The sequence below is a fragment of the Eschscholzia californica genome, unplaced genomic scaffold, assembly GCF_041429995.1.
Source record: "Eschscholzia californica isolate CP2 unplaced genomic scaffold, dmEscCali1.0.p SCAF_1, whole genome shotgun sequence".
Taxonomy (NCBI): domain Eukaryota; kingdom Viridiplantae; phylum Streptophyta; class Magnoliopsida; order Ranunculales; family Papaveraceae; genus Eschscholzia; species Eschscholzia californica.
Window position 1 is genome coordinate 39,561,922 of NW_028238198.1, and position 13,447 is coordinate 39,575,368.

At 36.6% G+C, this 13,447-nt stretch overlaps 2 protein-coding genes across 9 annotated transcripts; one reads left to right on the top strand and one right to left on the bottom strand.

The window, feature by feature from the left end:
- The first annotated feature begins 809 nt into the window (after window positions 1-809).
- On the top strand, window positions 810-8,265 carry LOC147566749 (Dihydrodipicolinate reductase, bacterial/plant). Of its 4 annotated transcripts, XM_086653307.1 has the most exons (11): window positions 2,825-3,093; window positions 3,155-3,255; window positions 3,295-3,611; window positions 4,475-4,763; window positions 4,888-5,125; window positions 5,663-5,796; window positions 5,897-5,971; window positions 6,722-6,823; window positions 7,640-7,749; window positions 7,835-7,922; window positions 8,007-8,265. In XM_086653307.1, exons 4-11 carry the CDS (start codon window positions 4,521-4,523, stop codon window positions 8,073-8,075), a joined length of 1,059 nt encoding a protein of 352 aa, XP_086509433.1. In that variant the 5' UTR covers window positions 2,825-3,093; window positions 3,155-3,255; window positions 3,295-3,611; window positions 4,475-4,520; the 3' UTR covers window positions 8,076-8,265. The 4 variants fall into 4 exon arrangements, with proteins under 4 accessions (XP_086509430.1, XP_086509431.1, XP_086509432.1 ...); XM_086653305.1 differs by lacking the exons at window positions 2,825-3,093; window positions 3,155-3,255 and adding an exon at window positions 825-981 and having other exon boundaries at window positions 3,544-3,611; XM_086653304.1 differs by lacking the exons at window positions 2,825-3,093; window positions 3,155-3,255; window positions 3,295-3,611 and adding an exon at window positions 810-981.
- Window positions 8,266-8,805: 540 nt separating this feature from the next.
- On the bottom strand, window positions 8,806-13,118 carry LOC147566750 (GPI-anchored adhesin-like protein). 5 transcript variants are annotated; one of them, XM_086653301.1, is made up of 6 exons: window positions 11,095-12,917; window positions 10,840-10,990; window positions 10,255-10,383; window positions 10,024-10,110; window positions 9,397-9,441; window positions 8,806-9,248 (listed from the first exon to the last, which is right to left on the bottom strand). In XM_086653301.1, exons 1-2 carry the CDS (start codon window positions 12,812-12,814, stop codon window positions 10,980-10,982), a joined length of 1,731 nt encoding a protein of 576 aa, XP_086509427.1. In that variant the 5' UTR covers window positions 12,815-12,917; the 3' UTR covers window positions 8,806-9,248; window positions 9,397-9,441; window positions 10,024-10,110; window positions 10,255-10,383; window positions 10,840-10,979. The 5 variants fall into 5 exon arrangements, with proteins under 5 accessions (XP_086509427.1, XP_086509426.1, XP_086509425.1 ...); XM_086653300.1 differs by having other exon boundaries at window positions 10,024-10,134; window positions 10,215-10,383; window positions 10,840-13,118; XM_086653299.1 differs by having other exon boundaries at window positions 10,840-13,069.
- Window positions 13,119-13,447: the final 329 nt, after the last annotated feature.

Sequence of the window (13,447 nt, forward strand, 5' to 3'; positions counted from 1 at the left end):
GACTTGACCCAGGCCAGGCTTATTCGGGCCGGCCCGGGCGAAACCCGGGTTTGACCAGGCTAATCTGTTTTTTTTTCCTATTTTTTAATATGAAACTCAATTAAAACTTAACTAATCCTAAAATTAAATTAAAAGTAAAATTACAAATATAAAACTATTTGTAATAGAACTTACTTAAAAGAAAATAAAACTTATCACGTAGTATTAAAGTAATGACTATATACCTAAACAAATCGAACTTACCTAAAGTAAATTAAAACAAAATGGAACTTACTTAAAAAATTTATAGTATTTACTAAAAATTTCTTCTCTTACTCGAAAAGAAAAGATTTTCTAAAACTTACACAAAAATGGTTTAATGAAACTTACCTATATTCTTTTTATATTCTTTAACTTAAAAAAGAAAAGATTTTCTAAACTTACATAAGGATATGAATCCTTAACATAAATATAAATATTTCTTTCTATCTCAACAACTTACCTAAATTTATTTTTAGATAAGATTTTTTAAAGCTTACCAAAAATTTCTTCTCCAACTTATGTTTGCTATATTTCTTCTCCAACTTAATTTCTTCTCCAACTTAAATTTCTAAATAGAATATAAATGATTAGGAGGAATAGAAATCTTTAAAGAAAGAAAGTAAAAGGAAAAAAAATTTGTCGGGCTCAATCCGGGCTTTTCCGGGCCCAAAATAGAGGCCCAGCCCGGGCCCGGGACAGAACCCGGGTTGACCTGGCCCGTTTTCCGTACGGGCAAGGCCGGTCCGGGCCTGTACGAAACGGGCCGGCCCGGCCTTTTGAGCACCTCTACCCCACGGGAACTCGGCATTTCCGAGCAGATTGGAAGCAGCCCGGAAAACCGAAGGCCTTCTCTCTCTCTATCTCTCTCTTGTAATCCTCCATTGAAGGTTCTCTCTCTCTCTCTCCCTTAAACCGAAGGTTCTCTCTGTCTATCTCTCTCGAAGGCGTCCTCCATTGAAGGTACTTTCTCTCTCTCTCTAGATCGTTAGATTTCTTCTTAATTAGGGTTTTTAATTTGCAATTTTTTTGTTTCAAGAGTAACTTAGTTACCATTGAGGTCTCTCTGTACTAATTTAGTTAGTCACAGCCTCCATTTCGTTCCACTTGCTCCGAATGCTTCACTCTAAGGCATAACATTCCCGAGCTTTTTACATACAGCCAACTTCTCTACATTGCTTGGCCTAATTTTTTCAGTGAGCTACCCCATTATTATGTGATGAGCTACCCCATTATTATGTGATGATTCTAGCACATTTTACTCATAATTAGGGCATACAATTAGGGTACTTTAGTATAGTAGTTGGTGGTGTTTCTTTCTGTTTTTCCTTTGTTGTTAATGCATCTTTGTTTCTGTTAGTACATTTTATGCATTTACTTGATAGTCAATACTTTTAAGTAAATTTAAAAGTTTTGGTTCTAGGATTGATGAACTCATGATTTAGGTTTTGCCCACTTTGATAAATTGGATTTTTCCCCTTAAAGATAGGTTTTTTCTGTGAAACAGATCGATTTTATTCTGGATTGTAATTTAGATTTGTGAATTTCTTATAGTAGATTAAGGAATGATGACAATCAACCTACCAGTTGCCTGACGTACGTACAAATTTAATGGGGTTTGGGTTCATACTTTTGTAGCCACTAGCCTGTTATAGTAGTAAAGTTCATGGTATCTGAATTGGGTTGTCAAAGGTGAACGTAGTTATATCTTTTGTTTTTGGTCTCAAATAGCGAATCCATTTTGACGGGATTTTGGATTTTGATTTGGAATCATCTAGGTTTCGCCAGATTGAAACCTTTTGAGACTAGCTTAAAAATTACAACTTAACTCTGATTCTACCAGTTATTTTGTTATAATTTGTTTATGGCATTTGCCGTCCAATTAAGGATCCTTCTTAACAACAAAACTGACTCTACATTTTCAGAATGAGCGACTATTTTGATATTGAGCTCAAAGTTCGTGATTATGAACTAGATCAGTTGTTTCATAGGGTTTTAGATGAAATATGTAATATATTTGTAGAAATGATTGAAGGATTGATTTTGATAAAGTGTATGAGTTGAACAAATCATGGACAAATATGTATACTTTGTCGTGTACCAATAAAATGAAATGGTATGGTATGTACTCTTCCCTTATCAATATCATTTTTTTTTTAATAAGAGCACACATACAAATAAGAACTACAACTACTAAAACACATAAAATGAAATTACAAGTAGACATTAAAACTTAAATTTAAAACCTAAAAGACATAACTACCACAATAAGAACTACAACTACTAAAAGACATAACTACCACAATAGACATTAAAACCTAAATTTAAGTTTTTGTGCAACTCCTTCGCATATATCATCTAATGTGATATCTAATTTGGACTTGTTTTTCTTCGATATAACATCGGACAACCAGAGAACTTTGTCACATTCTAAACATTTCAAAAATGGAATACCATCATTGGGAACTTTCTGTGAAATCAACAACTTCATCTTACCTTTACATCCTTTTTTCTCACATGGATATAAATTCCAAGGACAATGCTTGAGAAAGTGGTTTTGTTCACCACAACCATGACAACCACTTTGAAATATCGATTTTTTTGACGAAGACGACAAAGTAACTTTTTTGAGTTCATTCTTGAACCACCAAAATCCACCGCATTCGGGAAATTGGCAAGTAAGAAAATTTTCACCAAATCAATTAGGTTTGCCGGATACCATCATTTTCCTAATTCCATTGCAATTGCCGTTTGTGCATCTAGAATACATCCATGAACAGTCTAACACCGAATGTCCTTGTTGATCGCAAAGTTGACAAATAACCTAAACATAGTGAATATTGAAAAATCAGTAATTATATAAATCAATCAAAAGAACTAAAGTAAAAAAAACTACCTCTTGTTGTGATCTTGCATTTTGATACACATTTGATGAACTTGAAGAAGCCATTAAATAACTAAAGTAAAACTTGTTGATGGAAGGGGTGAAGTTTATATGGTGGTCTCAAACTTGGGTTTAAATAGAAAAGAAATTGCATAAAAAAGAGCAAAAAGCAGTCAAAAAGTGGTCAAAAGGTGGGGGTTTTTGTAATTATAAATGAAAGGTGGGGGTTTCAGTAATGTGCATATTGAAAAGGTGGGGGTTTCAGTAATGTGCATATTGAAAAGGTGGGGGTTTCAGTAAGAGGCCAAGTCTGTTTAGAAAAGGTGGGGGTTTCAGTAAGTGTATTAGAAAAGGTGGGAAAGGTGGGGGTTTGAGTAAGTGTATTAGAAAAGGTGGGGGTTTTAGTAAGTTTATTATGAAAAGGTGGGGGTTTTAGTAAGAGGGGTCACAAAGTAATATTTAAAAGTATAAAGTTAAATCTAACAGAATTTTCAAAAAGGTGAGGATTTTTGTAATTATAAATAAAAGGTGGGGGTTTCAGTAATCTGCATTATGAAAAGGTGGGGGTTTCAGTAATTGCCCTATAGAAAACGAATAATAGTTCTCTCACTCTCTATCTCTACTGCTCTAAAACCCTATAGATTTTCAAGCTGTTGTTCAAAAAACGAGATTCACAATATTCCTCAACGTCAATTCTCTTCTGTTTCAGGTATTTGACTCTTCAAATCTCCAACTTTCTCTCTCTCTAAACTCTTTCTTTCTCCATTAATGAAATCTTTAAAACCCTAGGTTCTAGAAACAACCCTAAGAAACAAATAGTTTACATAATTTTGTTACTTTTGTTACACATTCTACTTTTATTTGTTCATCACCCTAAGGTGGGCAGTAAAATGGCTTCCTTCATCCAGTTTGGCCATGAAAACAACATACACTAAAAACTGTTGGAATTTGTTATCATTTAGCAAGTTTTGTTATTTCAAAGCATTATATGTCGTGTTTCCATTTCAAATGACAGGTGATGAGGGTATAGCGGCACTTCTGATCGTCGAGTCAATCCTCCGGTGTTAGGAACTATATATATATATATATAGATTTAAGTACTATTTGCATACGCCTTGGATAGCACAGACATAGGATATAATGTACTCTTCGTACAGTAGGTTTTTCCATACTATGAGTTTTCCGTGGGCAATCAAGTCAAAAATAGTGTATTTGAACTTGAGTTTGTGGAATTAAACATACAAAGTATTCATGCCACATTTAAAGAACGTCTCTCTTAACTCGCTTGACGGGATTCCTGGTGCCGTAGGCGTGTGGCATGCCTACACTGTATTTTACTGAAATTTCTCAATGGATCGCATCGAAATATGTGCAATTCATATACTTAGTAAGATTTCATATGAAAATATTCTTTAATAAAAAGTCCTATGACCATAAGTTTCTATAGCGTGAAATAGCCCATTTGCTGAATTTCTGTTCTTTTTTGTCTTTAAATTTTATTGAACTACTGATTTTCGTAATAGAAATATAAGATTAATTCCTGAAATGTGAGTGTTATGTTTTTATTTTCAGTGAAGGGTTGCTATTAAAGATACATAAAGAGAAAGACTAAAAAAAGATGGTTTCCATTGCTGCTGCTGCCAACCTGCTTCTTCCGCAACAACAGTTCTCACCTAAGAAGTCTACTTTGAGCAATCATCAACAAACTAGATGTTTATATGCTTCCAAACAACTCATTTCTAGATCATCTTCCATATCCATCAAAAACACCATACGGGCAACACCGATTATGGCAACTATGCAGATGGAAAAATCAACCTCGTCCCCAGTCTTGCAGCAGAACCTCTCTTTCCCAATTATGGTATAAGACGTCCAAATTGGTTTTCCTTAAATTTTGTGTCACTTTTCTTCTATTTTCCTTTTCAGGTCTCTTTTCTAGATTAAAACTTTGCAACTTTTACCCCAAAAATATTGGGTGTTGGTAGGTGAACAGTTGTACAGGGAAAATGGGGAGGGCTATCATTGAAGCAGGAGTTTCTGCTGGCCTTCAGGTGGTTCCTGCATCATTCGGTTGCCAATCGGAGGATGGTCAAATTGTCCCTGTTGATGGTCATGATATTCACGTCCACGGTCCTTCCGATAGAGAAACCGTTCTTGCCTCCTTATATAAACAATACCCTGACATGATTGTTGTAGATTTTACCATCCCTGATGCTGTCAATGGTATTGCTTCTTCTTATATAAACATGTAGTAGATTATATAATGTACTTGAACTCCAAACTTGAGCGTAGTTCCCTCTCTTGTTCATAGCCTTAACCATCCATTATTTTACAAGTTCATACCAACTAGAATACTCACCTACTCGATGTTAGATCTATAAAGCATACATTTCCTACTACAAATATTCGCTTAATCGGGATCTTCTTGTTGGAAGAGGGTGATGGTTTCACCAGTTCTTAATATGAATTGGAAACTACATTTTAAGTAATTTTGTTTTATGAAGAGGCATGGAACTTCTATGGATCGTCACATGAGATTCTAAAATTGCCCACCTAGTGCTTACTTTGACAAGGTAATATTGTCGTATCTTTGGAGACATCTTGACATTGTAAATTGTTCAAAACTTGTGCAGGACGAATAACGTCTTACGGAGAGACTGTCTAATACATTAGTTGGTCTTTTGTATCTTGTATACAATGATTAAGTTATTGAGTTTTATTTGTTGTCTTCCGTTCTTTTAAAGTTCTCTTTGATTTTAGGTAACGCGGAGCTATATAGCAAAGTTGGAGTTCCCTTTGTGATGGGAACTACTGGCGGAGACAGAGATAAGTTGTACAAGACCGTGGAGGAATCAAAAGTATATGCTGTGATCTCTCCACAGATGGGAAAGCAGGTGGTTGAACCTTGGCCTTTCTCTCATTCAACCGAAATGTCTTCTTTGTTGTGTTTTCATGATTTTGCATAACATATGCTATATATTGGGCATTTGGTAGGTTGTTGCGTTCATTGCAGCCATGGAGATCATGGCAGAGCAATTTCCTGGAGCTTTCTCGGGCTATTCTTTACAGGTAGGTTGTTTTAAGGGTATCTTTCTCATTTTCCCGTTTTCCCTGCCTTCTTTGGTACTGTCAACCCATTTTACGTCTTCTCTTAGCATGGCCATAATCGTGAAGCACGATGCACAAATTGCCAAAACAGGGAACTTATGTTCAACTCAGGTTTCCTGATCACTAACAAGACAGATTCATCGATATTCGTTAATGAGTAGATAGTTTTCTATGGACACTAAAAAGCTACATGTATGCTACTATTCAGGACTTAGAAGCTGATGTAAATTAAGAACCTCCACCCAAACCATATACCTTCAAAATTTTAGTTTGGAGCGACTCTAGATAGACTAGATTACTTTGGTTAGGTTTGAAGCCACTTATGGAATCTATTGTTTACTTTGGCGGTTCTTTTCTGTAAATGGTGATTTGCTTTAGCTAACTTGGGAGTTGGAAGACCTGCATCCATAAACCTTCATGATTAATTCTTAGATTGTAACACAGTAAGGGTTGACTTGAGTGAAAATGATCAGTTTTGTTGAGCATTTTGGTTTTATATCCTACATTCAGCATTGTACTCTTGATGCTTAGTGGTCTTCAAACTTCATAGGTATTTCTTAATCGTAATTCGTAAGCTTTTCTTATTTTTAGAAAATATAGATTTGATGCTTGAAGATAACATGTTACTACTTATTAGACACACTTATTTCTCGGCTTGTTTGTTTGCTTATCGAATGCATCTTATGTTTGCACGTGCGCACCTTTCTACAGGCGATGGAATCTCATCAAGCGGGCAAGTTGGATATCTCTGGTACAGCCAAGGATGTCATCTCATGCTTTCAAAAACTTGGCGTTTCTTTTGACCTCGATCAGGTTTGATTTTGTTAACGATTGATGGAATGTCACATATGTTCAACTGTGCTTGGAATTCATGTTTCCATATTGGACCACCGGAGAAGTCTAATACCCAAATGACATTAATAACATTGGTATTTAAGGTTGCTACTGGTAGAAATCGACTTGATTATCGTCTAACAAAATTGGACCAACTGACATGGAATTCAGTGCTTTAGAGCTAGTCATGCAATCTCTCCGTTCTTTTATGGTATTTATTGTGCTCACTGAGCTACTGAAGTAAACTGCAACAAGAATTGCTTTGTTTTTAATTTCTGGGTGGTGTTTTCCTTTTTCTTTTCTGTTCTTTTTTTCTTTTTCGAACTTCTTGAATATGATTTGTTCGGGTCTGAGTCGTCTGAGTTAAAATCACCTGAATCATCTGTTCAGATAAGTCAGAAAAATCAGTCCGTCGGTCCGTACTATGAAGTCTGACTTGAGTCAGATTTTAGATCTGACAGAAAAAACAAACACCACCTTAATCTTAAGTTCCTCACCCTTGAGACTTGAGAGTGAAATTACCTATATTCTGGTGACAGATGCTAGTATGCCACAACCTTTACTCTCTCGTAAATTGTTACTTTAGCTTATCTCTTGAAGATTAAAAGCAATTCTGCTGACATGTGATATCTAGAATCCTGAATTTATCTATGATATTATCTACTGACAGTAGTAATTGGCTTAAGGCCACTCATCATAAAATGATATTTTCCATGAACCAAGAGAAAATTACTTGCTTAGTGTTCGAGGAGGAGGGTCGTAATGTGATGATTTGTGATCGTGCACTCTTAACAGGTACAAAAAGTACGAGACCCCAGAGAGCAACTGGAGATGGTGGGTGTGCCAGAGGAGCACCTGCTTGGACATGCATTTCATATGTATCATCTTACATCACCTGATCAAACGTACGTAATTCTTTTACCACTTCGACTGAAGTGTATTATAATAATTTTGGATATTCAATAAAAGCAGCATCTTATATTGGTGCAGGGTATCGTTCGAGTTTCAGCATAATGTTTGTGGGAGGTCAATCTATGCTGAGGGTACTATTGATGCTACCATTTTCCTGGCAAAGAAGGTCGGTAACCCCTCTGTGCCATCTCTTTTTCCTGGGCTGGTGTTCTAATGAAATTGATTAGTTTTATTTGGTTTTCTTGAGCAGGTGAAGTCCAAGGAGGAAAAGCGCATATATAACATGATTGACGTCTTGCGGGAGGGTAACATGCGATGATTATACATTCAGTAGTGCTCGCTTGTTCTATTTGTTGTAACAGTTCATTTGATTTTGAGGAGGTACAAGGCATTTTTGCAGTTAGGGCTATGGTTTGATCAATAATGAACCGTCGGTGTCATGTTTTTCTTGTAGGAGAATCATATTATCCACTTTATGAGGTCACATTATAACTAAATTCCTTTGTTTCTACTCATCTTTTGCTTCTTTTTTTTTGTTGAAATTTCCTTCCTAAATATCCAATAGTATTATTGTACCCTATCGTCTGTGTCTATCTATCAAACTCCATTCAAAAGGAGTCCGGACCTTTTTGTTTAGTTTTTATACATTGTGTACAAGTTCGCAAGATCACGGATGATCACGGAAGGAGATTGCATTGTGGTAGTGTTCTTTCTATACCTAAGAGTTGTCCTATTGGGAAATTTTGCCTTCAATCTGTGACGGATTGGAAAATTTGGCCTCAGTATTTGTGTGAAGTCAAATTTGGCCTCTAAAGAAAGGCTTTATCTAGGGTTTTCTTAAGTTATTTTTCTATTTGCCTGTTTTACTTTTTCTGCTTTCTGAAAACACGAGTTTTTCGAAACTGTGTGGAGTGGGGTCATCACCTTGTACTATTAATCAAAGGTAGTACCGATAGCCAATGGTGTAATTGATGGGACTTTTGGCTGTTGGTCTAAGAATCCACACTCAATTCTTCTTGTACCATTGTTGTAAGCAGTGTAACTTCATCTAGTAAGAAAAGAGAACTTCATAGAAATGCTAATAACTTCAATTATTGTGTGTTTCAATAGAACAACCTCTTATATTTTGATTAGGAAGATATCAAATCTCAAAATATGAACATCTTAAAGGAATAATCCCCCGGCCCCAAAACAAAAAAAAATGCAAATAAATATAACTTGATAGAGAGAACACATTGTCGTTCACACTGAGCAATTTTCGACCTATTTCTATTTTAGGTATGCAACTAGAAAGTTAACAGCGTGCAGTTTCCAAGCTGACATTTTCTTCTTTATCAGAAGAACATTGATTATCTGCCGGCGGCTTCTCAGATGTTCTATGAAAGCAAACCAGGAATTCTGTGTTTCCCTCAGCACCCTTTAGGGGAGACTCAATCCAACCTTTGCTGGAGAACCCAAAATTCTCAACACCCGCAATTATTCTCTCAAGAACCTACAACATGAAGGAAGGTTGGATTTGAACATGTAAAGTATATGGAGGCTATCTTCACGTTTTTTCGTTAGAGAGAAAAGGTAAAGCAAAAGATGAACACTTCTCTTGAGCTGTTTCAAAACTGATATAAGAACAGGAGAATACAAACCTCTTTGTGGACTAGGGGATCTCTAACTATACCGCCGCTCCCCACCTACAAAAGCAAACAAACAAAGCGTAGGGGTAAGAATAAAATTACAAAAATTTTAGGAAGTTTATGAATACTTAGCGTCTGCCGTCTAGTCTAAGCTTTGATATGTCCTACAAGTGTAGGACTCCTCTAACTACATTAGTTTGGTAGTCTGTACATGTTTCATCCTTCTTATCGCAAACTCCTAAAGCATATAGTTTTCACAGAAAAGGAAATGCGGGAGTTGGTAGTCTGTACATGTTTCATCCTTCTTATCGCAAACTCAGCCAAGTTATACTCAACCAGTACTTGATTGCCACTATGAAATTATAGAGGATGTTCTATAAGGTATATTTATACGTCTCTTTTGCATAATCTTCTTTCTTGTAGAGCATCAACTTCACAAACAACCATGATTTGGTTAAATAATAGGGTTAACCTCGAAAAACTGTCAGACTTTATGGTTGCAAACTTGTAATGCAGAATTTAATTGGAAGCTCAACAAAGAAAACAAAGGAAAATTTAACAAAATAACATTCATATGAAAGGAGATTAACGCAAAACAAGAATTATGAACGATGAAGGAATTTCAGCAAAATTACACACCTGGGATCTGCGAGCTTCAAATTGAGGTTTAACAAGCGTAACTAATGTGGCTTCATCTTTCATGACTTTGATGACGGCAGGCATCACCTTTATTAACAAAAGAATTAAAACCTGAATTACTAATAAACTTGGCAATGAGCAAGAAATGAGGCAAAATTACGAGATGACATTACAGCATACGATATATTTACTTTCAACACTGCAGTCATTTCACACTACATCGAAGTATACCAGGAGTTTGGAGATAAATGAAAGGTCCAATGTCACCAAGTCCACTTTCTGTGGGAGTTCAGAAAGATATCTCAAATTTGTCCTCTCTATGACAGAGACACGTTCATCTCGACGAATTTTATCCGCCACCTGGTAAAGAAAAGGTTGTCTGTTATATAAATTTATAATAACTACAAAAAGACGAACAAATATTTTGTACAACAACCAGAAGATGGCAAAGACGAAATTAGAACTAGAGTTGCAAAGATATGAAACGCCTGAAACTAGGAAGAGCTTAGAGCATACAATGTAAAACGACACTATGCAAATAAATATATAGCAATATAAGGTTATATTTATATTACTTAATCAAGTTTCAACTCCATTTTTCAATTGTTTTAAGTTACCACTCGAAACTAAAAAAAGTTGCAGCTAACTGGAGTATAAGATTTATGTGCTCAGGTATGGTCCAATAGACATCCTTCTGCATTTATTGACTTCCAGATTTAGTGTTTGAAAAAGGTAATCGCACTCCGTTAATTCTGGACGGACCCCTCGTACTGGCATCAGTACAGCTAAACCCAACATGTGAGGTTGTGAGTCTACCTCCATGAAACAAATGGTTTTTGTAGCACATATTCCAATCTGAATCCCTCGAATCGATCAGGCCTCCTCCCTCTGTACTTATGGATTCTGCGCAAGAACCGGGTATCTGAGGAGAAGAATCTGCTTCTGTTTTCATTCTATTACCAGGTTCCTTGGAAACAAATTCAGGACATATAGGAGCACTATCAACATATGAATCATCACCAACATTCATATCAAGTTTACGATTGAAATCTGAATAAAGTTGATTAGTACCAGAGACACCAATTTCTTCCTCTTCATCTGATAGCCATCTGCAACAATCCAACTCATCATCAAAAATGCGACTAATGAGCCCTTCTCTCCAAGATATCCTTGTCTGGGACTGAGATGAGTTCCCAAAGCTAGAACCCGATATCCCCAAAGCTTTCTTTGTTTTATGAAGTTCAGTTCGGTCACTGAGATTGGAAGGTGAAGTCGATAAATTGAACTGGAAACTCAATCCTGGCAAGGGCAAAACATCAACTGGATCCCACCTCGGCGATCTGCTCCTAGGGGATAAACATGCATTAGGTAAAACTTCTGCCTTCGTATGAAGTTCGCATTGATCATCAATTGCACTCCTCATCCAAGAAAACCTTAAGTGTCTACCTGAGCTTGAGTCTGATTCAGGTGTACAAATTGCATTATGACTACCCAAAGAGCCCATGGATAGTGGAGAATTCTCGTTGATAAAATCGTAACGATGTCCTCTATCTTCTTTTAACATGGAAACCTTGCTTCTAGACATAGTAGAAACAGAAGAAGATGGGGAGAAACAAGAACCCAAATTATCATCGGGTCTGTTTCGAAAAGGTGGTGGTGAAGCACCAACAACCCTCCTATTTTGACAGCTAGGTTCACTGTTCTTGCAATCATCAAAAAGAAATCCATGAGCAGAGGAAGGTGACGAAAGATAATGGAAATAGTTAGGGCTTATTGATCTCCTAAGTTCAGGAGGTGACCCATTTTGAGGGATATCCCTCTGATCTTCCTCCTCTTTGCAAGGGGACAAGAGCCAACACATTGAAGCTTTGCTAGGGGTGGAGAGCAAAGAAGAAGTATTGAGAAAACTTCCATCATCATCATCAGAACCTTTATTAGAAACCCTAGCTTTTGATGACAATCCTAAGTCTTCTCCTACAGTGAGTACCCCTCTTGGCCTACATTTTCTCTTGTCAGTGATACCAGAAAGAACATGACCAGCACCAAAGCAAGAAGCTGTAGTTGAAGCCATTGATGACCCACATTGTATCTCTGGTGAAATTGAGGCCTGAACTGGAGGTGTTGTTATTGGGGTAGTGGTGCTGATGGTTTTATCTATTGAATCCTCTCCCATGGATTCTTTCCCAGGTGTAATTTGTAAAACAGAAGATCCACAAGCCAATTTATTTGTAGGAGTGATATTCATTTCATGATCAAAACCTAAACTATCAAATGTAAAATTACATTGATCAAAAGGCTCACCTGCCCATTTCTGATGTTCTTCTAAACAAGACCTAGATGCTAACTTCTTCTCCATCACCATCACCTTTGAAGGTTTGGGATCTAAAACAGGGATTGGTGTAAAGCTTCGATTTTTACTAACTTTAGTCTGTTTGAGAAATGGGGTTTCTTTCTTAGCTTCCAATTTTTCTGGAATTCTAGTAGGGGGTTTGGAATCTTTGGATCTGGGTTTCACAATTTTAGAATTTGGAACTGATTTAGGGGTTCTAGTGAAAGGTTTAGGTTTATGAAGATGGTTTTTTGAAGAAGAATTTGAGAGAAAAAAACTTAAACAACCTACTGAAGAAGCTTCAACAGAGATGGAAGAAGAGCAGCTACTAGTGGTGGTGCTGTTATGAGATATACAGTTGAGATCCATTAATGGATTCCTTAGATTTAAAGCAGGTTTCTTCTTTGATTCGGTTTTAGTAGATGGAGAGCTCTTCTTTTCAAACTTTCTTCCTCTCTTCATTTTTCTCTTTCTCTTTCCCGTCTGGTCGGAGAACTGTTTAACTTCCCCCCGGAGTGCAACTTTTGTCGGCGAGATTGATAGTGGATTTTGATTTTGAATTATGAAAGGGAGGGAGATGCTAATGTTGGAGTGGAAGAAAAGCCCAAAGCCCAGTATCCACATTTTCACCCGATTCGCATGGGGCACCGATGCACCCAAACCCGATGGGTGCTATATGCCCGGCCCTCGAAGTTACTCGAGATCCTCCCAAACCTGAAATAACCGCGGTCTTTGACTGTTTGCTTGAGCTCGAGCTCGGTCGAGCAATTGTCCATTTTCTTGAGCTCGACCCCTATATAATTAAAAGTGCTCGAGTTCGTATTGTTTTAAGTTCGTTTATCAAAATACTTCAAATTCAAACAACTTCCTAAATTATCAAAATCTTGTAATGGTTAATGATTCATATTTCAATAATCTTTTAATGGTTGATATTTCATATACAAGTTTCAATACTAATACATAATTATGGACCACATTATTATAGATAGTATGTTAAATGAGTTGTTGACGAGTAGTTCGGGATACACTAAAGAATGATCAAGATCGGCTCATTTACATAAACTAGCATAATTTTGGACTCGTTTTAAACTCATA

What these genes read in the sequence shown, in the direction of transcription:
- LOC147566749 (XM_086653304.1), top strand. Translation starts at nt 4,521, where the DNA reads ATGGTTTCCATTGCTGCTGCTGCCAACCTGCTTCTTCCGCAACAACAG. An exon ending in CTCCACAGATGGGAAAGCAG is followed by an intron (nt 5,797 to 5,896) that starts GTGGTTGAACCT and finishes GGCATTTGGTAG; the next exon opens with GTTGTTGCGTTCATTGCAGC. An exon ending in TTTCTTTTGACCTCGATCAG is followed by an intron (nt 6,824 to 7,639) that starts GTTTGATTTTGT and finishes CACTCTTAACAG; the next exon opens with GTACAAAAAGTACGAGACCC.
- LOC147566750 (XM_086653300.1), bottom strand. Translation starts at nt 12,976, where the DNA reads ATGTGGATACTGGGCTTTGGGCTTTTCTTCCACTCCAACATTAGCATC.